Source organism: Loxodonta africana, chromosome 13 (assembly GCF_030014295.1).
Source record: "Loxodonta africana isolate mLoxAfr1 chromosome 13, mLoxAfr1.hap2, whole genome shotgun sequence".
In the NCBI taxonomy this organism is placed as follows: domain Eukaryota; kingdom Metazoa; phylum Chordata; class Mammalia; order Proboscidea; family Elephantidae; genus Loxodonta; species Loxodonta africana.
In genome coordinates, this window is record NC_087354.1 from 11,737,798 (window position 1) to 11,764,551 (window position 26,754).

The 26,754-nt window shown below is 39.0% G+C and overlaps 1 protein-coding gene across 5 annotated transcripts in view; it reads right to left on the minus strand.

Annotated features, from left to right (window-relative positions):
- The window catches only part of TJP1 (tight junction protein 1), a 128,942-nt gene that overhangs the window by 41,708 nt on the left and 60,480 nt on the right, over positions 1–26,754 (minus strand). For all 5 annotated transcript variants that reach the window (XM_064296234.1, XM_064296233.1, XM_064296232.1 and 2 more), the window contains exons 5-10: positions 24,722–24,998; positions 16,247–16,350; positions 15,454–15,622; positions 14,954–15,101; positions 1,328–1,467; positions 468–573 (exon numbers count right to left, since the gene is read on the minus strand). In XM_064296234.1, the coding sequence (XP_064152304.1) occupies positions 468–573; positions 1,328–1,467; positions 14,954–15,101; positions 15,454–15,622; positions 16,247–16,350; positions 24,722–24,998 (944 nt within the window). The remainder of the gene's footprint in view (positions 1–467; positions 574–1,327; positions 1,468–14,953; positions 15,102–15,453; positions 15,623–16,246; positions 16,351–24,721; positions 24,999–26,754) is intronic.

Below are 26,754 nucleotides of genomic sequence, written 5' to 3' on the forward strand. Positions count from 1 at the left end.
GACACCTACTGGGGAGATGCCAGGGATGCTGCTAAACATGGCACATTGCACAAGACAACCCCTCAGCAGTTACCTGGCTCAAAATGTCAACAGTTCGGAGGTTAAGGAACCCTGATCTAGAAAGATTTTTTTTTTAATGCTAGGGCATTAGACAGCCTGTGCAAATTCTGGTGTCTAAACAGAAAAGAACATTTTATTTTTGTAATTCCTGATCTAAAAACTAGGCAGGAGACAGGTGTAAAGTGGTGGGAAAGAACTAAACATCCAAGAAGTTTCTTTGTTTTTCTCTAATCTCCAACTGACTCCAGCATGTGAATAAGACTGTTAAATTAAAAAAATGAAATAGCCTAATCATAGTATTATGTGGCATATGCTATAAAAAAGAATATGCAATATGGTTCATAATTCCCACTCTAAATGACGCTTAATAACGGACACACAAGACAACATAACTTAAACCCTATTACCGAAGAATCCCGTCTTCATGAGCTGAGTTTGGGAGGACACCGTCAGATGGGCTGACAGGCAAATCCACGTCTGGCTGTCCCACTTGAGCATACACAGGTTTTGGTTCTAAAAGAAAGAACATTTAGACTGTGCAGGACTCATTTCACAAAAAATGGAATGATAATGTAAGCAATGACTACAATAAATGGATAGTAAAAGGGTTACAAAACATACGTAAGATTCAACAGTAAAAATATAAGTTCAGAGACCTGGTAAGGAACATACATGTATTTGTTAGTATTCGCTTACACGTCATTCTGAAGTGTTTATAACACAGGAAGAGAGGCACCCCTGCATGGCTCTCTTATGGCTGCCAAAGTAGCTTTTTTCTTCATTGTGGTAAAAAAAAAAAAAAAAAGTCCACACTTCTGCCACTAAACAAGTCTTAAGACAGAAGATTTGAGAGAAGGAACTGAGAGGCAGTGTAAAAAAAACCTCCAGGCCTTTCAGGCAACAGGGTGTTGGAACATCGCAGATTCTTATGTCTGCTTCCCATATACAGCTCTACAAGGTATACTTTACGTGAAAGTACTTTAAAGAGGTAAGGCGTCTTTTGTTCTTAAGTGTCTTAAGCCAATCTAATGTTTCTCTTTAACGAGCAGTGCTGCAAAACAACCTTATTTATTGTGCATAGCTATTAATGATGAATAATTACTGTCTTGAAAATAAAGAAAAACATTCATGAAAGCCTCCTGACCAATGCCAACCTTCCACCCATATGGAAAATGCTGGAAGGTAATAAAGTCTGTAAATCCTGACAATTAACGTTAACTAGTCTGACAGCAAATGTTTTTTGAACTTAGCATTTTGCCATGCTTACCTGGAAGAGTGGGTGCTTGTTTTTCATTTCTTTCAACTGTAACTTCTTCTACTGTTTTAGGTGTGTGATCGTCTACATGCTTTACAGGAGTCGAGACAGCCCCAGGCTTAGGAGTTCTCTCTTCCTCTCTGCTCCGCAGACTATATGTTATTAAAATACAAAATCAGAGGCATAAAGATGATCTGAAAATCCTTTGTAACAGTACAAGAACAGCCAACTTTGAAAAACATTAAGATGCTTGCTGTACCAGATATCAATACATGATAAAAACCTAGTAATTAAAGCTAGAGTGGTACTGCCACAGAAACAAATCAATGTATCAAACCTGAAAATAGGGAAATATACCCACAGTAGCCAAGTGTATTATGGAAGTGGCATTCCAAAACTGTCAGAAAAGGACACACTAACAAATGGTGCTAGGATAACTGTCCACAAATTTAGAAAAATTAGATCCTACACACATCAAGGAAACCCTGGTGGGGTAGTGGTTACGTGCTACAGCTGCTAACCAAGAGGTCAGCAGTTTGAATCTGCCAGGCGCTCCCTGACAACTATCGGGCAGTTCTACTCTATCCTATAGGGTCACTATGAGTCAGAATCGACTCAGCAGCAGTGGGTTTTCTGGTTTTTGGTTATGCGTTATCAATGACAAAAATGGATTTCAGATGGAATAAGGGCCTACAACATAAAATATTTTTTTAAAAGTCTGCATCATTGAGGAGCCCTGGTGGTGCAGTGGTAGGAGTCTGGCTGCTAACCAAATGTTGGCAATTCGAATCCATCATCCTTAGAAATCCTACAGGCAGTTCTACTGTGTCCTATAGGTCGCTAAGAGTTGGAATCAACTTGATGCCAACGGGTTTGGTTTATTTTTGTATATCACTGAGGGTATGAAAGGTCTTTTAAATAAGACCTAGTATACAAAAATTGTAATACATAACAAATACAATTATATAAAAATACACAAAGTTAAAAGATATACAAATAATTAGAAAAATGTATGTATTGGGTTGGACCAAATGAAATAGTTTTTTAGTTCATACAATTGCATATAAGCAATTTCATACGGTTCAACCTAACATATAATAAGAGTTCAATATAAAAATACGTACTGACATAAGCACACACAGAGTTTGGTATTTTGAATACATAAAGAACTACAAACCAATTTTAGAAAGACAACTCGAGAAAAATGACTAAATGCTAGGAATAGGCAATTCACCAAAAAGGATGTACAAATAGACAACGAACCTATGAAAACACATTCGACCTCACCAGTAACTGGGGACATACAAACTAAAATAACTACACATCATCTCATCACTCATGAGAACCTGTAGGTAACAGCATCAACTGTAGGGGAGGAGAAGGGTAAACTGACACTCATAAAACAGTGGTAAAAATGAATGTAATCAGTAGTAACTCATCTGAGGACAGTATGGGAGTTACTTATCGAAACAAAAAATGCAAATATGTAATACCCAGTATTTCCACTTCTAGAGTTATCCTAGAGAAATACTTACATATGTGTCCGAGAAGATATTTACTAGGACATTCATTCCAATATCTTTTTAATAACAACAAAAAAATACAACTATATGTTTACGAACAGTTTTCCCAGAAAAATGTAAATTATAAAAGCTGAGTCAAGGCAATACATATTAAAAAAAAGAAGAGGCCAATAAGAAATACCTGAAATAAGAAGGCTAATTCAAGACCCAGTATTTTAAAAGGTATCATGTAGATAGTATTAGAGCTGAATTCTCCCGAACTCTGAGAAACAAGATAATGTTTCTTCAATTATTCTACACCATAGAAGAATACAGAAAGCCAATTAAATTTTAAAGAACTTTTTATCATGAATAATTCCAAACACTGAATTCTAAACACTAGCTAAGCAAACACAGTCGTTACTAGAAGATAAATGTATCATGGCCACAAGTCAGGTTATTTCAAGAGTGCGAGGCTGGTCCATCATGAAGAAGCCGATTCAAATAATTCATTATAACACCCAATTATACAAAAAATGTCAATATCAAACATGCATCTGAGAGAAAAGTTCAGCCACCACTGTTAATATGAACTACAAATAAAGCAGCTACTCATGAATCTGACTATTTTCCAGAAACCAAACCTCAACATTAAATAACGAAATGCTGGATGTACGGACATTAAAATCAGCAACAACACTACCGCCATGCCCGCAGCACCGTTACGCACCACTGTTGTGACTATGCAGGCAATGCGATCATAACAGGCATAAAATATTGGGAAAAATGTTAAGGCCTGTAAGAGACTACCAAAAAACCTACGTGAATTAACAGAATTTTGACTGCATTAAAAAGGCAATAGACTTTTCTCCATATCAACAATCAGACGGAAATGAAAAGGAAACAAATGCTAATGATGACAGTATTAAAAATCACGAAACTCCCTAGAGAAAATTTCTCTAATTTTAGATCACAGTGACCTTCACAGGCCAAACAGAAATTCAGAAGGCATAAACGAATACTCGACTAAATAAAAATGTTTCAATTGCTTAGGAAAAGACATCTCAGACTTATATTTGCTCCATACTTGCCAAAAGTAGTACTACAAATTGATGAAAAAGATGAACAATCCAAAAGAAAAATGAGCCATGGAAATGACCCAGGCAATTTACTGCAGAACAACTCCAAATGGCCAATAACTGTATGAAAAAATACTCAGCTCCACTAGTCATCAGGAAAATGTCAATTTAAAACATGGAGTTACCATTTTTCAACCATCAAATCACTAAACATGGGATTCTGAGAAACCAGTCCTAAACTTCACTCCAAGAAAGTAATCTGGCACTATTCACTAAAATTGTAAAATAACACAAACACACTCTTTAATCAATTTTAAAAATAAGCGTCAGTACATGAAATCATGTACAACTAAGATGCTTACTCTAACACCGCTTCACAGGCAAAAACCTAGGAAGGCTTCTCGCAATACGGAAAGTTCTTCATCAAAAGAATGAGCTGACAAGGATATTATTCACCTTATGCTGTTAAGTGAAGTAAGTTGGAGAATAATGTCTTGGGCCTGAGCTTTTTTATTTATTTAAAAAAACCCACACAAGCCCTGTATGTGATGCTAAGGTCTGTATGAGTATAGAGAAAAAAAGAAAGAGTACAGAGGAAGGCTTAATTCAAGAGGAGTGGGAACAAGGGATGAGGTGAAGTCAGCAGGTCTGAACTATTTTACTTATAATAATAAGCATACATTCCTTTTATAATTTAAGAAAAAATTAAACATTAAAATAAGTTCCAATGAAGTTAAGAGCTATACACACAGACATGAAAATAATTCCACAACAAAATGTGAACTCAAGAAGCACCAACTGCGGGATGTACATGGTAGGATGCCACCTCTGGACAAGTCCTCTCTGTCTATAGCTCCCACGCAGAAGCATGCACACACGCCACACGCAGAAGACGACCTGGACGACAGAGCCACGCACCCTGGAGGGAGAACTGGTCATGGCGGTAGCCAAGAAGAATTTTAAATTTCTCTCTCCTATTTCAATTTTTACAACGAGAATATATTTACATATTACTAATAAAGATTAAAATATAGTTTCTATTTTCATATTCATCTGTGGGATGCATTCTGTTTTTAAATTACATATATTAAACAAGCTGCATACTCATGTATGTATAGCAGTCTTTTAGAGAGAAAAATAAAAAACCCAACATATTTTCTAGCTCAAACAAGGACAAATGACTTTTAAGTCAGAAACGGTGAAAGTTCTTTGCCATGGCTTATATAATAAAATTTCATATACAATCAACAACAAATACAATTAAGCTTTACACTTAATTTGCTCCATGTTCCAAGCGAGTAAATTCTCTCTACACTCTCTGCATAAAAATGCAAATGATATATCAAAATATTAACATTTAAAAAAAGATTAAGATTAAAGATGAAGAACTACATACTTGTAATAGTTTTAGAGATTTCTACTGCTCTGCAGCAAGCAGAATTTAAACATTTGCTTAAAAAAGACTATAAAAAGCAAACACTTCCAATATTCTTTTTCATAACTGAAAAAAAGCTAAATTAAAAATGTGATTATCAACATTGATGACTACTGTCTTATGTCTTAATAACTTAGAATCAATTATAATATTTAACTCAAATGACTTCCCCAATGATAACCGATAGACCTGCCTGTTGTACAATTAGGACTCTTGCTATGTACCTCACACAAAATTTCTGCTAGTAAGTATTTTTATATTCAGCTAATTTTCACATCCCACTCTCTACCAACTTTTTCCGCCAATACAATTATTATGGCTTTAAAAGCAATCAACTTTTAAAATAATATTTCGCATGGTTAGAACATACACCATTTTATTAAAATTTTCATATCTTTAATATTTGGAAAATGATTGCTCTTTTTAGTGTACTTCCATTAACAACCAAAGATGGAAGCACTCATTCAGTAAGGTCTAGGGCAGTGGCGTTCTACAATTATAAAGAGAGCTACTCATATCATTTTTAATTTTCTACAAGCTGCATTAAGTAAAAAGACGTGAAATCTATTAGTAAATTTTATTTAACCCAATATATCAAAAATATTATCATTTTATGATGTTGTTGTTGTTAAATGCCTTCAGGATGGCTCCGACTCACAGGGACCCCATGTATAACTGAAGAAGAAGTTGTGTGGTCCTGTGCCTTTCTCGTAATAGTAATGTTTGCACCCATGGTTGCAGCCACTGTGCCAATCCATTTCATTGAGGATCTTTTCTTTTAATCAATACAAATTATTAACATTTTACATTCTTTTTGTGTACCTAGTCTTTAAAATTCAGTGTGCATTTCATACTTATAACACATCTCAGTTTGATTTTGCCATTTTTTAAATGCTGTAGCCACACACGGCTAGTGGCTATTGTGTCGTACAATGCAGATCCAGGGTTACCTGGCAGAACGAAATAATCAACTTTTCTCAAACATTTAAAACGTTCTACTATGTGCAAATGTGCCAGACAACTAAGTCTACTGCGAGACAAAAACTGAATTTACACACTTGGAACTAGTCTACAATCAGTGGCAATTAATTAAAGAAACTTGGGTCCAGCTGAGAGAAAAGAAAATACACTTTCCCCAGGCCTTACCTTACATTATTCTACCCCAATAGCTCTCAAATAATATTTAAGCTTTTTTAAAAAAATAACTTTTGCTATTATGAGAAAAGCTAACTTTATATGAAAATTATACCTTAAGTCAGACTCATGTTTATCTACTGTGCTCTGGGCACCTAGTAGCCTAGAAGGAAACTTCACGCATTCGGGGGATATGGAGTCAGGTGTTAACTTGTACCTAACCACCCATTTATCTAGAGACTTTGGGCTGGTTAAAAGCTCTACAGAAGACAGTTGTTTAAAAAAAAAAATGAAAGTGGACTTACTGGGTCAACTGTGTAAAGACAGTAACACATTAACACACTCAAACAGATCCTAGAGGTGTAAGACTACTTTATGGGGAAAAAAACTTCAGGTGTAAAAATCAGAGCTGCCTGGGGCATTCGGTGTAGGCAGAGGTCAGGGCGAGGGCAGTTTTGTCAGTAGAGGCCCCCAGAGAGACACTGCGGGAGGACAAGACTCTCCTTCCTGGTTCCAGTGTGTTCAGGCAGCATGCTCCTTGACAACTCCCTCATATGGCTTTTTAGTGGAGCACCCCTGGTCAGACACCTCCCCCCACCAAGAGGGCAGATTTCCACTAAGCATTCCTGGCAAAACACCACAGCAAATTCTCTGCCGTTCAGAGAGGCCTGGTGTGCCCTTTCCAATAAGGTCTGGATCTCAGCCCCTGCCCCCCGGGAGGGGGCCTGGAGGGGGCCTCTTCCTTTGGCATTCTATCTCAGCAAGGGAGGTAGTGGCTGCCTCTTATATCTGCAATTCCTATGTTCATTAGTGGTCTCTTTACTTCCTGCTGGAGTCCCTGGGCGGTGAAATGGTTAATGTGCTCAGCTGCTAACCAAAAAGCTGGAAGTTCGAGTCCCCCCAAAGGTGCCTCAGAAGAAAGGTCTGGCAATCTACACCCCCCCCATGAAAATCAGCCGTTGAAAACCCTATAGAGGACAGTTCTACTCTGACACACATGGGATGGCCATGAGTCAGAGTCACCCTGATGGCTGGTTTTTTTTTTTTTTTTACTTCTTCCTAGCCAATCCCTTGTTACTTCAATCTATATTTACTTTACTTTCTTTACGTAAACTTTCTCTGTTCCCAGAAAACTCTGTTATTTCTGTCTCCTGATTGTTCCTGACTGATACATTAGGTCTCCCATTCTTCAGGAAGCCTCCCCTCATACTTCTAGCTCTCAAATCTTCCTACCTGACCAGCTACAACTGATTTTAAAAGTCACCTTAATACAGAAAATACACAGACTATTATCAAGTCAACTCCTTATTACATACTAAACCATTCATCCCATTTATACATACTTTTCAGAAGCTTATTTACTGCATAAAAGCAGGCACGACTTACACAGCTGAGGATGAAAACAAAAACTAAGTATTAATCCATTTAAAGGCTATTGGATGTTAATTAACACTTACATAAACTATTAACAGTAAAGATACTAAGAAAGTGAGTTAGCCATACTTCAAAGTTCTTTTCCACTGACAGGAAGAGCTCAGCCTGGAGGGCTCTAATACATATGGGGCGCGGGGGCCGGGGGGATTAAAGGCATACTCAAACCTACTACTGAAAATGGTGTAACCACAGTTAATTTGTTAAGTTTTTCTATGAAAAGAAATAGATATTTACACAATGAAGTTCCTCCATGAGAGTAATTAAAAACTCTCTCTGCTCTGGCATGCAGAGAACTCTAGGAATGAGGAAGGAAAAAATTCTAAACCAGTAGGTACAATACTTGACAGAAGTGGGAAGAGCTGCCCAGGAAGAGCTGAGAAGGCACGGAGAATAATTACTGACTACCCACTTTTTTTTTTTTTTCCCACTTTACCATATTTGCAAGCTAACTGCTTACAATGTAAATTTGTTTCTTTACATGAAATCTACTTTCTATAAATATACTATATGTATGTATGCTTCTGAAAAAAATCTGAGTGTACTGCTTATTTTGATAAGTGGTTGTAAGGCAATAATCTACATACATGTTTTTATCATGTTTACTTTACACACAACTCTCATATGTTCATTGACTGCCATGACTAACCCAGTCCATCCAAATTAGAAGGAAAAAAGATCTGTTCTTTGAAACTTCTCATTTTTGTAGAAATGGACATTTAAAAAGAACAATTGAAAAGCTAAGGGGGACTTTTTTCTCGCCATAACATCCTTAGGCCTTACTGATGGTATAATGACTATTCTATATTTTGATTATTAATATTTAGACTAAGACAGTCCCGATTGGTATGTTTAATTTTCTAGCAGTAGACTAATGTCACAATACTCTGTTCTTTTTAATTAAGATTCTCTCAAATGCCACAGAGGATTATCCTACACTATTTAAATCTGTAAATAAGATACACTTTTCATACATTTACTGCTTTTTAGTAATATTAACAAGTCCAACAATCTGTTTCATAATTTCACATTTTATGTTTTATATTGTCTTTGTACAAAGGAACAACTGTCAGCTTAACTTCTGCTTTGAAAAAGTAGATATAAGGTGTAATATTAAAGCCTGCCATTCTGGCACTAGATTCAAGTTCTCTCCTTTCAGAGGTTGAAGTCCATCAGCAATCACTGAACACACCATTACTATACTTGGGTTTCTATTAATGTGAGAATTTATCAAATATGATCTTCCCTCAGCCTGGCCCCTCACAAAGCACATTAAAAACAAAACCTCAGATTGGAACTCCAATCGGTTGTTGTGAGCTGCAACTGAGTCACCTCAGACTCATAGCGACCTTACGGATAACGGAACAAAATGTCACCCGGTGCTGCACCAAACTTCAGCCTGGAGCCCTGGTGGCTGCTAACCAAAAGGTCGGCAACTCAAATCCACCAGCTGCTCCCTGGAAACTTCAATCTAGTAACCTAAAATTCCCTTGGACTGAAAGTAACACTTGGCTCTCAAACAAAAAAAGGTTTAGGATGGGTCATCAACATTCTACTCACTTTGTAATGTTAGAAAAATACTCTACCCCCATTTAGTAACAACTCAAGGAACGAATAATATTCTTTTTTTAAAACTTTCACGTTCTCCCGAACTAAACAATCTTTGCAACACAGAAAAATATCTCTTGGAACTCCGTACCACTGTCTCCTTTGCTCCTGTGATCCAGATACACTGGTCACCTCGTTTTTCCAACAGGCTGAGTGTGTTCCCATCTCAGAAACTGCAAGTGCTAGGTCCTATCCATCAATGGCTTTCAAACGGCTGGACCTTTTTTACTCATTTCACCAAGACGTGACCTCAGAGAAGCCTTTCCCTGAGCGTGTTATCTAATGCTGTCCCCTCCCCTTCACTATCCCATCACCCGTTTCGGTTTTCTTTATAGCACTCACCACTAATGGAAATTACTTTTCGTATTTTCAATCTTATTTAGTTGCATGATTCACTTGGATATAAGCTCTATGACAGCAGGACTCTTGCCTAGATTGTTCCAAGGTATTTGTAATCTTGCCTGATACATAAGTGATATCAATAAATATTTGGTAAAGGAGTAATCTGCAAGATACTAATGCCAAAATTACTGGTAAAACAAAAATCTTTGCATTTTCACCACATAAAACTCACGTGTGCTGCCTGTTTATCACTCAAACCACTGGATGTAAGACACAGGAGCCATGGAAAGAAGTCATCCATCATTTAATTGAGATACTTACAAGCCACAGCCTGCTACCTGGCTGTTTCCACCTTTCACAGATGAAGAGGAAATCAAAATCACAAAGATGAAGGGCTTCATAGTGTGTCTCAGAAGTAAAATGCAGTGGTATCTACACCAAATTAATTACCAGCAATATCATATGAAATTCTTGTTTTGAATAAGGCCATCTACCAACTTGGAGGTAATGACACCTTTTTCACTAAGACAAAGGACTAGAACCAGAAATCAGTAAATAAAATCTGCAATTCACCAGTCAAAAGATGCTCACTTGTCCACATTTTGAAATAGTAAAAACAGAAAAAAAAAAAAACATGTATTGCCCTTCTAGTGAGGAAAGTCATAAAATCAATCTGTTAACTGTAAATACTGAGGAGATTAACGATAACCAAGGAGAGGCTCTGAAAACCAAATGCTCTCTTATTACGATACCAGTGAAACAATCTCTCCAGCGGCAGCCACCTGGAATCACCATGAAGCTAGGCCACCGTCACCTGTGGCCTTTCTCAGGATTCCCAGTTCCTAAAGCACAAGTCTCGGCCCAGAGTGGGCTTTGAAACGATACTGAAAATAATTAAAAAAGAAAACCCAAATAAACCCAGCAAGAAGAAAATCACTGTAATAATCCTCTCTGTACAGATTTTTTTTTTTTTTTAATTTAAAAATAATACAAATTTTAACATTTTAGACCAGGTGTTGGCAAACTTTTTCTGTAAATGACTTGGTGGGCCATACAGCTACTGCTGTTACCACTTCTGAACTATGTCACTCCAAGATGGGTTCCAACAAACCTTTAGTTATAGAATCAGGCTAGCAGGCTCCGGCTTGCCAAATCCTGTTCTAGGCAACAGTGAGGGTACTTTGCTCATCTGTTACAATGAAGAAACAGGTTTGTGAATTTTTCTCAGAACTGTGTCCACATAACATCTGCTCTCTAGGAAAAACGTCATGACAACCATGGAACTCTTTGTAGATTTTGGTTCCCTGAAGAATAAATGGTAATAACTGTCTCCTTTCCAACACTGTGATATCTAATCTAATTCTCACAACTTTGTGATCTATGACCATGCCCACTTTACAGAAGATGGGGAAGCTGAAGCACAGAGAGGTTTCAAAGTTATACAAGTAATCAATGGCAAGCTGGGATTCAAACCCAGGAAGTCTGGCTCCAAAGTCCAAAGAAATCACTATATTCTACTGCCTCTGATAAGATGAAGATGTTACTCTCACCAGACAACTATATATCCTAAAAATATTCAGAAATTTAGGAAAAGAACAGGGCAGGGCTAGTGTTTACCAAGACAGGTCTCTTTACTGAACTGAAGCTTTTCGCACAGAAACCAAGTAAGTCTTTTATGGCTTCTCAATCAGACAGAATTTAAGTAACATTTGTAAAACAAGGACATCTGTACAAACAAAATTAAATTACAAAAATAAAACACTATATGGAGGTCCCATGGAGTTTTTTAATGACGTGGAGCGAGTCGAGCTTTGGGGACCCTGATTTGCTGATGTGGCAAGACTCAGAATAAGAAGAAACAGCTGCAAACATCCATTAATAATTGGAACTTGGAATGTACTATCTATAAATATAGGAAAATTGGAAATCGTCAAAAATGAAATGGAACACATAAACATCGATATCCTAGGCATTAGTGAGCTGAAACGCACTGGTATTGATCATTCTGAATTGGACAATCGTATGTTCTACCATGCTGGGAATGACAACTTGAAGGGGAATGGCCTTGCATTCATCATCATCAAAAAGAACGTTTCAAGATCTATCCTGAAGTACAACGCTGTCAGTGACAGGATAATATCCATGCACTTACAGGGAAGGGCAGCTAATACGACTATTATTCAAATCGAGGCACCAACTACTAGGGCCAAAGATGAAGAAATTGAAGTTTTCACCATGTCTGCAGTCTGAAATTGATCAAACATGCAATCAAGATGCCTTAATAATTACCGGTGACTGGAATGTGAAAGTTGGAAACAAAAAAGAAGGATCAGTAGGTGTAAAACATGGCCTTGGTGACAGAAACAATGCCAGAGACAGAATGACAATTTCGCAAAACCAACTACTTCTTAATTGCAAGCATCTTTTTTCACCAATATAAATGGCGACTATACACATGGACCTCGCCAGATGGAATACAGAAAAACTGATGCCTTTGAACTGTGGTGCTAGGGAAAAATGTTGAATATACCACGGACTGCCAACAGAACAAACAAATCTATCTTGGAAGAAGTACAACCAGAATGCTCCTTGGGAGCAAGGAGGGCGAGGCTACATCTCAGATACTTCAGACATATTATCGGGGGCGGGGGGGGATCAGTCCCTGGAGAGGGACATCATGCTTGGTAAAGTAGAGGGTCAGCAAAAAAGAGGAAGACCCTCAATGAGATGGATTGACACAGTGGCTACGACAATGGGCTCAAGCACAGCAACAACTGTGAGGATGGTGCAGGACCAGGCAGTGTTTTGTTCTGCTGTGCACAGGGTCGCTGAGTGGGAATCAAATGGACAGCACTTAACAACGGAGTTGTTTAATAGGAAAAGTTTCCTCTTGTAATGTATCTAAAGCATTTCTCAAAATGTAGGGCACCTTATAAATTAAAATCAATTAAAACTCCACAGTTATTTGTATTTTAACATACTTTAGGGGAGAAATAAATTGACACCTTTTAACAACTGGTATTATTTTACATCTTGCCTAGAGGCAGGTTACTGAATTTTCAGGAATTAAATTCTCAACACAAAAATCTGGGCGGAATCTGAAAACTTTTGCTCTTCTGCAGAATGAATACTATCTTTTCTTTAGTATATGCTATATGGCAGCTCCTAAAGCTAGTAGGTTACAGAAGACAATCACCCCAGGAGTTAAAAAAAAAAAAAAAAAATTCATGCCCCCATCTCAGGTGAACTGAGAACAGGACCCAGGGGTCTGTATTTTCGAAAGCTGCCAACATAACTGGTATTATCTATAAAAAATATTTGAGGTTCCCAGGAGAAGTAAAACATTCCAATGTAACTGAAGCAGTTAAGTCTTTTTTTTTTTTTTCATATCAACTCTTCAGTTAAGGTTGTTTTAGAAAGTCTAAATGAAAAAAGTAAATACGAGAAAAGAACTTCCTGAGACTTAGAATTCGCTTACACTCAAAACAAGCGGCCAAAATTTTGAGATTTTGATGAATATTTAGAAAAAAAAATTTTTTTAATGGGATATCACGTCCCAATTGCTTGATATCAAACATGGTTTCTAAGTGAAAGAAACGCGTTACAATTATAGCTGTGCGCCATGATCATCAAAGGTGTCAGTTTTATCCCTGTGTATGTGTGGCAGCAGCAATCCTTTTCCTGATAACATCTATGCTGTGTTGCGGAGATTTTTAGAATTAATACATTAACCTGCAGCAGTTAAAAATAATCATCAGTTGTAAGATTAACCAGTTCTGCATATGATATACTACAGCATTCCTTTAAAAAAAAAATCATTCCAATCTTAAAATAAAGATCAGGGTTGATATAATTTTATAAATCTGAAATTACAAAGCCAAGCATGTTCATGAACACACTCATTTAACAGCCTTATCACTACGGTTTTTGGTGAACTTTAGAAACTCCCTCTCCTGGTGAGGCACTCCTCTCTGTTCACTTCTCACTTGTCTCCTCACCTTCCTTAAGGAATGTGCTTCCTGTCGTCCTGTTCTTGGCCTCCTCTCCACATTGTTTCTTTGAGCAATTTCAGTGACATCCGTGGCTTCAGCTAACATCTCTATGCAGAAAAGTCCCAAATTAACATCTCCACCCTGAAGCCTCCCGTCACCTTTTCAAGCGCCTCCAGGCCTCCAGAAGACGTTCATACGGGTCCCTGCTGTTAATCCTAAGTCAGCTGGGGCCTCCAGAGCCCTGGGAACCTCAGAACTTGTATGCAAAATGTGCATGTATACACACACGTGCATTTTTCTGGACAGCAGGATCATGATTTCCTTCAGATTCTCAAAGGTCTACGTAACCCCAAAGACAGTGTAAGATCCAGCAGGTCATATACAACTATCCTAGCAGATCCTTTGACTTAAGTGCTGAACAAATCTATTTTCAAAAAGGAGAAGAAGTCCAGATTCATCTAACAGAGGATTTCTATTATAGTTAACTTTTCCAAGCAGCAAAGTAGATTCCCGAGCCTGTTAGCATCTCCCTATTGCATCCTCTAACACAGGGGTCAATAAATTGCTGCTGCAGGTCAGTTGGTTTTTTGTAAATAAAGTTTTACTGAACACAGCCACACCCAATGGACAAAAGACACATTGTCTATGGCTACTTTTGTACTACAAACACAGAATTCACTAATAGTAACTGAAACTGTACAGCACACGTGCCTAAAATATTTACTACCTGGGCCTTGAAGAAAAAAGTTTGGCTGGCCCGTTATTCTACATAACCCCAAGAAAACCAAACCCATTGCCGTGGAGTTGATTCCGGCCCCTAGCAACCCTGCAGGACAGGGCAGAAAAGTCCCATGGGGTTTCCAAGTCTGTAATCTTTATGGAAGTAGACTACGACATCGTTCTTCCGCGGAGCGGCTGGTGGGTTTGAACAACCAACCTTTAAGTTAACAGCCCAGTGTTATTCTACATAGGAAATGCCAATGATAAGAAGGAATAAAAAAAGCCTAATATTGAATAACAAAAGAAAATCTACTTTCCAATTTCATTTTTAAGCCAGACGGCATACATGTACCAAGCAAACGTAACTGTTCTATTTAAAACAAGCATGCTATTACCTGCCGTTGCTGGGCTGCTGTGGAGAATGTCTGGAATGATCAGAAGGCTCTGACCTTTGGTCAGGAGATCGTGACCGGCTGCGGCGGGGGGGCCTGTCGTGTGATCTATTGGAATGATCTGATGCCAGTGACTGAATTTCTGAAATGTCTGTTAAATAAAAGGGTACTGTTTATTTTCCCATAAAATGATTATAGTAAAATATAAGGCACTCAAATGATAACTGAATAAGCTACTAAATGTAATTTCACATAAAGTGGCTGATTTTAAGCAGTAACTTCATCAGCCAGTGATCAAATTAATTGTGGCAAGCTGCCGATAGGAGAGGGAAAAAAAAGTATACACACACACATATACACATTTTTCAAATATATGTAATTTTTTATAATTTAAAGGTGTTTGGATTGTATAAAATTATCATTTCACTCAAGCATATTAAATCTTCCTAGTACTTTTAGAAGTAAATCACTTAAAGGGAACCTCCAAACAGACCCGTACTCACCATCTCGCTCAGAGGCGTTAGCAGAGTGGATACTGTCAGAAAGATCAGGGACGTTCAGTAGGGTAGCCCGTTCATCTCTTTGAACTACCATTTTCAACTTGCCTTTAGATCTTTCTATCAATGTCTTTGCATCTGTCAATGACATATTTTCTGTCACAGTACCATTTATCTGCAACAGAAAAGAAGCTATAGGTTGAAAGTAAATGACAAACAAAAATTCAAATATTAACTTAGTCTGTTATGGGCAGGAATAGCCAAACTACTCCTTGACTTACTGTAAGAAACAAAATATTTCTATCACATTTTTTAAACTGCTGAAGTATTCCATCTTTTTGAAATAAAATCTTTACTGCACTCTTGCTCTCTTTTTAAAAAAAAAACAAATTAACATCTATTTTTTTTTTAATTTTTTTTTTTATTATTTTTTATCCCCACTCCTACAAAAAAGCCTATCACTTTCTATTACTTATAAGCAAACTAATAAAACAAGTATTTCAATAATACCTGGAGCAATTATCAAAACCACTTATTATGGATGAACAGACACATCTACCTACAAAGTAGCTCCTAATGATTAATAAACATCTATGACGATTAACTCTCTGAGGGTGACTCCATACTTGAACACCAGCGCTGCCATGTAACAACAGGACAGGGGCAAGTCAGGTCCCCCTCCCTTAAACATTGATTTTTAATACCCTGGCAAAACTGGTTCCAATATGTGCAGAGGATATACGGTCAATCTAGAAAGTCTTCTATTTCAGTGCGTTAAAATTTAAGAACACGACTATACCTTCAATACAACATCGCCTTCTTGAATATTGCCATCTCTTGCTGCCAAACTATCTTGTGAAATTTCCTTTACAAATATATGGCTGGCCAATCGAAGACCATATTCTGAAATACATTTAAATGTCTTTAGTGTAAAATCCTAATACACTTAAATAGAACTTAAAAGTTTAAGACTAACAATCATTGCATGAAGAGTTTTTAAATACAATCAATAACAAAAAATTATTCTTGGCTACCTCACGAACATTTCCTCTAATCACTGAAGAATTTGCAATATCAACCTGAAAGCAAATAACATGGTTCAAACAGAAGACTAACACATCATTTCCATTTTACTAAAAGGGAGAAAGTCCTGAAAAGAAGACCATTTCTTACCAACTGCTGCTGTATTGATACACTAGCTTCTGAGAACGGTTAATGAATATAATTCTTAAAAGGAAATTGCCCCATAGTCTCATGGGACAACTCAGTCAACTGGCATAACATAGCGCATAAAGATAATGCTCTAAATCCTAGTTTGGTGAGTAGTGTCTGGGGTCTTAAAAGCTTGCTAGTGGCCATCTAAGATAGAACTATTGGTCTCTTCTTGTCTGGAGCAAAAGAGAGAGAAGGAAACCAAAGACTCAAAGAAGAAACTAGTCCACAGAACTAACAGGCCACAGAGCTAACAGCCCACACAAACCATGACCTCTTCCAGCCTGAGACAAGAAGAACTAGATAGTACCTGACTACCACTACCAACTGTTTTGACCAGGGACACAATAGAAGGTCCTGGATAGAATGGGAGAAAAATGTAGAACAAAACTCAAATTCTCTAAAAAGGACCAGACTTAATGGACTGATAGAGACTAGAGGAAGCCCCGAGACCATCGCCCTAAGATAAAACCCTTTTAACTTGGAACTGAAGCCACTCCTGGAGGTCTTCTTTCAGCCAAATAATAGATTGGCTTATAAAATAAACAGTATCACCCATGAGGAATGTGCTCCCTTAAACAATCAACTATATGAGACCAGTCACCGTTTACCCAAAAGCAAATATGAGAAGGCAAGGACGGGCAGGGAAGCTAGATAAATGGAAACAGAACAAATGCAATGGAAATGAGAAGGCTAACACATTGCAAAAATTGTAACCAATGTCATTACTTGAGGTCTGGAAAAGGTTTGGAAGGGTTAGTGATTTTGTACCGATGAGTCGTCTTACCAAGCATACACAGTCAACCCTCTGTATCTGCTGGTTCCGCATCGTCGGACTGAACCAATCATGGATGAAAAATAATGGGGGGGGAGGGTCCCAAAGAGCAAAACTTGAATTTGCCACATCCAGAGCACTAGGCTGAATCCACGCAAATGAAACGATGTGTAGGCATCCGCTGCCGCAGCCTCCTGCCATTTCAGCTCCTCAGTCTCTCTCCAGCACTCAGAGTTTGAGCACTGTTCTCCTCACATCTCGTTCCTTCACTACCTGTACTGTGTGCCCCCTTTGTCTCTGTGAAAAAAATGGCTGCTAAAAGCAATGAAGTGGTCAAAGCAATCCCTTGAAGGCTAAGAGGGAGTGTAAAATGCTATCTCTCAATGAGAAAATAAGAATCTTAGATCTTTTGAAAAGAATAATGTTGCTTGCGGAAGTGGGCCATAAGGTCACAGGGAAGGAATCGAGCACTTGCATAATAAAGCAGAAGAAGCTGAAATTCCTGGGAATGTTAATGCTGTCCCTATAATGGCAAAAAAAAGGATTTCTCTGGTTCACGATAAAATGCTTGCAAAGACTGAGAAAGCATTAAGTGTCAACTCTAAGCGTTAACAACTATTCACATAGCGCTTACATTGTATTAGGTATTGGAATCATTTACAGATGACTTAAAGAATGTACGCAGATTGTATGTAATACTACATCATTTTATATAAGGGACTTCAGCATCCTCAAATTTTGGTATCCATGGGGGTCCTGGAAGCAATACCCCAGTAGATACTGAGGGGTAAGTGCACTGTTTTTATTTTTCCCCGCTCCTAGAAGAGAAACATTTCTGATCCTACACGGTTTTGACAATGGAGGAACACATCAGAGGATCAAAACAGTCTGCTTTGCCGCAGCACAAACAGGCTTACAACTATGAAGCTGACAGATGTGGGCAAGAGTTAAAACGCCAGGCCTTTCCTTGTAACAAAGAATGAAGTATCCAGGAGTGAGGCAGCGTTAATCTGCATGTGTGCTGAGGGACTGGCAAAAGTTGAGGATGTAAAAGGAGTCTACAGAGCTGCCCAACTGCCTGCTGTAGCAGTACTTTTAAAGAGCTAGACCAATGACGGAAACTGTCAATGTGATGCTACCAGGGAAAAGATCGCCCCTGGCTGTGTTGAGAGCAAAGGAATCTGGGAAAAACCAAAACAGAAAACAGTTTTTAATATGGCATAAGTTAGCAGACCTGCTACTCAAGTGTCTCAATCTACACCAGAGTTACAGTTTAATTTAAGGCAACTATACAAAGAGTGCTCAGGAGCAGAACAGAATTAGGGTGATAAAAAAAAAAAAAATGATTTTAGAGGATTAAGGCAAGGAACTAGACAGTCTGTGCTTTGGTAATGGTCACTACACCACAGATGAAATTTAGTAATGCATAAAAGATTGTTCTTATTCAAAGTTAAAATATATAAATGACCATTACACAGGTGACTAAAAAATATGCCTTCCATATTCATTCATTCATTTCAAATATCTCCTTGGGCACATATAAACTATGCTAAGTACTATAGACAAGGCAGTAAAGAAGACAGCTAATCCTGCACCCTGGCAACTTATCTGATCAGAAAGAAAAAAGATACGTTAATATGGCAATTGCAAGTGTGCTCAAGATTTCAGATGGAGTAAGGTAGGTTCTGCATCTACTAGGGACTCAGAGAAAGCTTCCCTGAGGAAGAAATACTAAAGCTGAAACCTGAAGGGTGAGGGAGGGAGGTAGGGAGGGGGAGAGAGAGAGAGTATATGGTGGTTGTGTGGGTGGCAGTGGCTGTGGAGATGGAATGGTTCAAAACTAACATACTAAAAGGTATGAAGGAAACAACCTGGCAGGCTGATGAAGCCGTAACTCTAGGGTAGCTGAGACTGAGAAGTAATCAACAGAGAGGCAAAAGAACGAGAAGCTTCAAGAGAGGATCCTCTAACTACATGAAGGAGTCTGGAAAATGGACTGGAAGGGATCCAGAGAAAAGTTATGTGCCTGATGCTTGGTAAAACAGAGGTCAGTGAAAAAGAGAAGGACCTTCAATGAGACAGAATGACACAGTGGCTGTAACAACAGGCTTAAACATGGCAACGGCTGTGAAGATGGTGCAGGACTGGGTAGTGTTTCATTCTGTTGTTTACAGGGTCACTATTAGTCGGAACTGACTCCACGGTACCTAACAACAACAAGCAGTGATGGTGGCTTGGACGATGGTGATGGCAGTAGAGTGATATTTGGGAAGTTAGAACTTGTTGACTGGTATAGGAGGGTGAGAAAAAAGACGATAGGGATGTTGTTGTTGTTGTTAGGTGCCATCGAGTCGGTTCCGACTCATAGCGACCCTATGCACAACAGAACGAAACACTGCCCGGTCCCAAGACATCCCCACAATTGCTGCCACACTTGAGCTCACTGTTGCATCCACTGTGTCAGGCCACCTCGTTGAGGGTCTTCCTCTTTTCCGCTGACCCTGTACTCTGCCAAGCATGATGTCCTTCTCCAGGGACTGATCCCTCCTGACAACATGTCCAAAGTATGTAAGATGCAGTCTCACCACCATCGTTTCCTCTAAGGAGCATTCTCTCTGTACTTCTTCTAAGACAGATTTGTTCGTTCTTCTGGCAGTCCATGGTATATTCAATATTCTTCACCAACACCACAATTCAAAGGCGTCAACTCTTCTTCGGTCTTCCTTAAGTCAGGTTTCACATGCATATGATGTGATTGAAAATACCATGGCTTGGGTCAGGCGCACCTTAGTCTTCAAGGTGACATCTTTGCTTTTCAAAACTTTACAGAGGTCCTTTGCAGCAGATTGACCCAATGCAATGCGTCTTTTGATTTCTTGACTGCTGCTTCCATGGCTGTTGATTGTGGATCCAAGTAAAATGAAACCTCTGACAACTTCAGTATTTTCTCCATTTATCATGATGTTGCTCATTGGTCCAGGTGTGAGGATTTTTGTCTTCTTTATATTGAGGTGCAATCCGTGCTGAAGGCCGTGGTCTTTGATCTTCATTAGTAAGTGCTTCAAGTCCTCTTCACTTTCAGCAAGCAAGGTTGTGTCATCTGCCTAGCACAGGTTGTTAATGAGTCTTCCTTCAATCCTGATGCCCCATTCTTCTTCATATAGTCCAGCTTCTCGATTATTTATTCAGCGTACAGATTGAATGGGTATGGTCAAAGGATACAACCCTGACGCATACCTTTCCTGCCTTTAAACCAATCAGTATCCCCTTGTTCTGTCTGAACAACTGCCTCTTGATCTATGTAAAGGTTCCTCATGAGCACAATTAAGTTTTCTGGAATTCCCACTCTTCGCAATATTATCCATGGTTTGTTATGATCTACGCAGTCGAATTCCTTTGCATAGTCAATAAAACACAGGTAAACATCCTTCTAGTATTCTCTGCTTTCAGCCAGGATCCATCTGACATCGGCAATGATATCCCTGGTTCCACGTCCTCTTCTGAAACCGGCCTGAATTTCTGGCAGTTCCCTGTCGATATACTGCTGCAGCCGTTTTTGAATGATCTTCAGCAAAATTTTGCTTGTGTGTGATATTAACGATATTGTTCTGTAATTTCCACATTCGGTTGGATCACTTTTCTTGGGAATAGGCATAAATATGAATCTCTTCCAGTCAGCTGGCCAGGAAGCTGTCTTCCATATTTCTTGGCATAGACGAGTGAGCACCTCCAGCACTGCCTCTGTTTGTTGAAACATCTCAATTGATAGTCCATCAATTCCTGGAGCCTTGTTTTTCACCAATGCCTTCAGAGCAGCTTGGACTTCTTCCTTCAGTACCATCGGTTCCTGATCATACGCCACCTCTTGAAACGGCTGAATATCAACTAATTCTTTTTGGTATAATGACTCTGTGTATTCCTTCCATCTTCTTTTGATGCTTCCTGCATCATTTAATATTTTCCCCATGGAGAATCCTTCACTGTTGCAACTCAAGGCTTGAATTTTTTCTTCAGTTCTTCCAGCTTGAGAAATGCCGAGCCTGTTCTTCCCTTTTGGTTTTCCATCTCCAGCTCTTTGCACATGTCATTATAATACTTTTTCTTCTCGAGAGGCCCTTTGAAATCTTCTGTTCAGTTCTTTTACTTCATCAATTCTTCCTTTTGTTTTAGCTGCTCGACACTCAAGAACAAGTTTCAGAGTCTCCTCTGACACGCATCTTGGTCTTTTCTTTCTTTCCTGTCTTTGCAACTCGTCTGGTCTTTGGTCACTAGTGTTCAATGCATCAAATCTGTTCTTCAGATGGTCTCTAAATTCAGGTGGGATATACTCAAGGTCATATTTTGGCTCTCGTGGACTTGCTCTGATTTTCTTCAGTTTCAGCTTGAACTTGCATATGAGCAATTGATGGTCTGTTCCACAGTCGGCCCCTGACCTTGTTCTGACTGATGATATTGAGCTTTTCCATCGTCTCTTTCCACAGATGTAGGCAATTTGATTTGTGTGTGTCCCATCTGGCGAGGTCCATGTGTATAGTCGCCGTGTATGTTGGTGAAAGAAGTTATTTGCAATGAAGAAGTCATTGGTCTTGCAAAATTCTATCATTCAATCTCCAGCATTGCTTCTATCACCAAGGCCATATTTTCCAACTACTCATCCTTCTTCGTTTCCAACTTTCAAATTCCAATCACCAGTAATTATCAATGCATCCTGACTGCATGTTCGATCAATTTCAGACTGTAGCAGCTGATAAAAATCTTCTATTTCTTCATCTTTGGCTCTAGTGGTTGGTGTGTAAATTTGAACAATAGTCATATTAACTGGTCTTCCTTGTAGGCGTTTGGATATTATCCTATCACTGACAGCATTATACTTCAGGATAGCTCTTGAAACGTTCTTTTTGACGATGAATGCAACACCATTCCTCTTCGAGTTGTCATTCCCAGCACAGTAGAGTGTATGACTGTCTGATTCAAAATGGCCAATACCAGTCCATTTCAGCTCACTAATGCCTAGGATATCGATGTTTATGCATTTCGTTTCATTTTTGATGATTTCCAATTTTCTTAGATTCATACTTCGTACATTCCAGGTTCCAATTATTAATGGATGTTTGCAGCTGTTTCTTCTCATTTTCAGTCATGCCGCATCAGCAAATCAAGTTCCCAAAAGCTTTACTCCATCCACGTCATTAAGGCTGACTCTACTTTGAGGAGGCAGCTCTTCCCCAGTCATCTTTTGACTGCCTTCCAACCTGGGGGGGCTCATCTTCCAGCACTGTATCAGAGAATGTTCCGTTGCTATTCATAAGGTTTTCACTGGCTAATGCTTTTCAGAAGTAGACTGCTGGGTCCTTCTTCCTGGTCTGTCTTAGTCTGGAAGCTCAGCTGAAACCTGTCCTCCTTGGGTGACCCTGCTGGTATCTGAATACCGGTGGCATAGCTTCTAAGCATCACAGCAACACGCAAGCCCCCACAGTACGACAAACTGACAGACACGTGGGGGATGACAGGAATAGCTACCATTATCTGGCCTGAGAAACTGGGTAGATAGAAATACATTCATGAGGAGACTGCATAAGAAACATGTTTAAGAGGAAGAAGATGAGTTGCATTTGTGACGTGCTGTGTTTGAGAGATCTATACGGGACATCAGTGAGAATATGCCTAATAGTCAGCTGGATATACATGTCTGCAACGTAAGTATACAGATCTGAGCTCAAGAAAGAAAGTTCTGTCATCATCAACAGTTACCTGAGGGAAGGGGAGCAGATGAGACTGCCTCCAGAGATCAGGTGAAATGGATAAAGAGATTCTAAGACAAAAACCTACAGAATATTAAAGGTTAGGATGAGGAGAATGAACTTGCAAAGGATACAGAGAAGAGGGAAAAACCCCAGAAGATTACAGCGTCACAGAAGCCAATAGAAGACATTATTTTAAAAACCAGGGAGCGGTTAACTATGGGAAATGATACCAAGAAGGCAAGCAAGGTAAAAACTGAGACGTTTACACTGGGCTCACTGTACACAGTTTTGGAGGCGAGGTGAACAGATACCAAGTCAGAGGGGGCTGACGAGTGAGAAAACGAAATAGAAACAGCAAGTGTGGGCAATCTGAGAAGTCAGCTACAGAGAGGGGTTGGGAGCAAGAACGAGAAAGAGACGTGAGGGTCAGATTGTAAAAGAGGTCACAGTGACGCTTCGTAATAATCTTACCATAAAGTCTTTTTATCAAAAAGATCAGTCATAAATGCTTTCTGCATTTGAGAGAAATGCCTAAAGCAGGAAGGAGCCCAGGTGGTGCAATGGTTAAGTGCTCAGCTGTTAATCGAAATGTTGGCAGTTCAAACCCACCTAGCAGCTCTGTGTGAGAAAGACCTGGCGATTTGCTTCCGTAAAGACCACAGCCAAGAAAACGCTACGGGGCAGTTCTACTCTGTCACATGGAGTTTTGGTGAGTCAGAATCCACTTGACGGCACCCAACAACAAAAGTACCCTAAAGCAGGAGTAAGACACAATCAGATCCACTGTCACCAGATTTGATTAGGAGTGAGGGGAGGCAGCTGAGCTTCAGTCTGAAAAATGTTTAAAGCCCTGAACTATGAAGAAATGCCCCCGAAAGGGTGCCTTACCCTCAATTTCTCCATTTAAAAACTAGTCTGCAATCAAAGAATGAACTCTGATGTAAGCTATGTTGTTGGTGTTGTTAGCTGCCCTCTAGTGATTCCCAACTTAACGTACTCTATGGTTTTAGTTATGATATCAGTATTGGTTCATCGCGTGTAACAAGTGTGCCACAGAAAAGCGGGATGTTAGTAAGAGTGCGAACACTCCCTACTTTAAATACTTTCTGTACACATAAAACTGCTCTAAAAAATAAAGTCTATTACACGTTTTTTTTTTAAGTATGCTAAAAAAAAAAAAATCCAAGATTTCTCCCCACAGTTACACTACAACTGAACCTAACACGTGAAATACTGAATTTCAATTCAGTTGATGGTGTGACCCATCTTGGTAGCATAATTTGTACACCACTGTTCTGAAGACAACGACAAATCCAAAATCAACACTGGTCACTTCATTTGAAGTGCTATATGCTTAAACAAAGTGATTCAAGAAGAGAAAATGGGACAGTCCCTGAAGTCTGCCAAAAATTGACTCACAGCAATAGAACACGAACACAAAGACAACAAGGGCAGAAATATGAAGATATGGCAATTTTACCTCTCACTGAAATTAGTCTTTTAATTTTCAAGTGAAAATGATAAGATAGTTGATACACAATACCTTCATTTTTCCGGGATTTCACCAATGTAACTTTAGTGGGTTTAGCAGGTTGACTAGAAGCCACAGACCGCCTATCTGATCGTGGAGACAAACTCCTCTCTCTACTTGCACTTCTATCCCTTGTCCAACTCTTCTCATTCCTTCTGTTGACCTGGCCACTGCGAACACTTCTTGGGTCACGTACTTCTTCATCATAACTATCTTCTTCATGGTCAGATACTGGCTCAGGATCGGAACGAGCTACTGGTATTTGAATTTTCTTCTTCCTTCGAATGGTCTACAAGTAAAAAAAAAAGACTGCTATATAATCTGATTTTCAAAGACAATGTATTCCCTTCGTCCCATTAATTAATTCAAATACGAATCAATGAGATATGATAAACAAGCCATTACAACCAATTACTAAAGCATACATTTCCATAATGACTATTTTCTGCTTGCTTTTTTTTTACTCCTTTAATCCTGCAGTTTTTTAAATTGTACTTTAGATGAAGGTTTACAGAACAAATTAGTTTCCCGTTAAAAAATTAATACTGATTACTGTTTTGAAACACTGGTTGCCTACTCCATGGAACTTCAACACTCACCCCTTCTTGACCTTGGGTTTCCCCTTAACGGCTTTCATATCCCCTCTGCCTCTTCATCGTTGCCCCTGAGCTGGTGTGCCCATTTAGTCTCCTTTTGTTTTACAGACCTCTCTAATCTTTGGCTGAAGGAGTAACTTCAGAACTGAATTAAAGGGGTATTCAGGGGCCGTACTCTCGGGGTCTCTCTAGTCTCTACCAGACCAGTACCTCTGGTCTTTTTTGTGAGTCAGAATTTTGTTCTACATTTTTCTCCAGGACCCTCTAATGTGATCTCTGTCAGACCAGTCAGTGGTGGTAACCAGGAACCATCTAGTTATGCTGGACTCAGTCTGGTGGAGACTGTAGTAGTTGCAGTCTATTAGTCCTTTGGACTAATCTTTCCCTTGTGTCTTTGGTTTTCTTCATTCTCCTTTGCTCCCAAGCCAGGGCAGGGTGAGGAAGGAGACCAGTAAAACACATAAGATGGCTGCTCAAATGCTTTTAAGACTTCAGACACTACTCACCAAAGTAGGATGTACAACATTTTCTTAATAAACTATGTTACGCTAATTGAGCTAGATGCCCTGAGACCATGGTCCCCAGCCCTCAGCCCAGTAATTCGGTCCCTCAGGGAGTTTAGATGTCTCTATGGAACTTCCATGACCTTCCCTGGGTCAAGCTGTGCTGACTCTGCCAGTATTGTGTACTGTATTACCCTTCACCAAAGTTACCACTTACCTACTGTCCATCCAGTTATTTTGTCCCTCTCCACCTCTTTCCTCCCTAGTAACCATCAAAGATTGTTTCTTTCTGTTTGCAAACCTTTGCATGAGTTTTTATGAGTGGTCACATACTATTTGTCCTTTTGCGACTGACTTATTTCACTCAGCATAATGCCCTCCAGATTCATCCATATTGTGAGATATTTCAGATTCATCATTATTCTTTATCGTTGCATAGTATTCCATTGTGTGTATATACCATAGTTCATCCACTCCTCTGTTGATGGGCACTTAGGTTGTTTCCATCTTTTTGCTATTGTGAATAATGCTGCAATGAACATGGGTGTGCATATGTTTATTCCTGTGATGGCTCTTGTTTCTCTAACACATATCCCTAGGAGTGGGATTGCTGGATTGTACGGTATTTCTATCTCTACCTTTTTAAGGAAGCGCCATATTGTTTTCCAAGATGATTGTAACATTTTACATTCCTACCAGCAGTGCGAAAGAATTCCAATCTCCCCACAGCCTCTCCAACATTAATTATATTCTGGTTTTCTAACTCATGCTAGTAATGCAGGAATAAGATGGTATCTCATTGTAGTTTTGATTTGCGTTTCTCTAACGGCTAGTTATCTCCAGCATTTCCTCATGTGTCTGTTAGGTGCCTGAATGTCTTCTTTGGTCAAGTGTCCGTTCATATTCTTTGCCCATTTTTTAATTGGATTTTTTTTTTTTTCTTGCT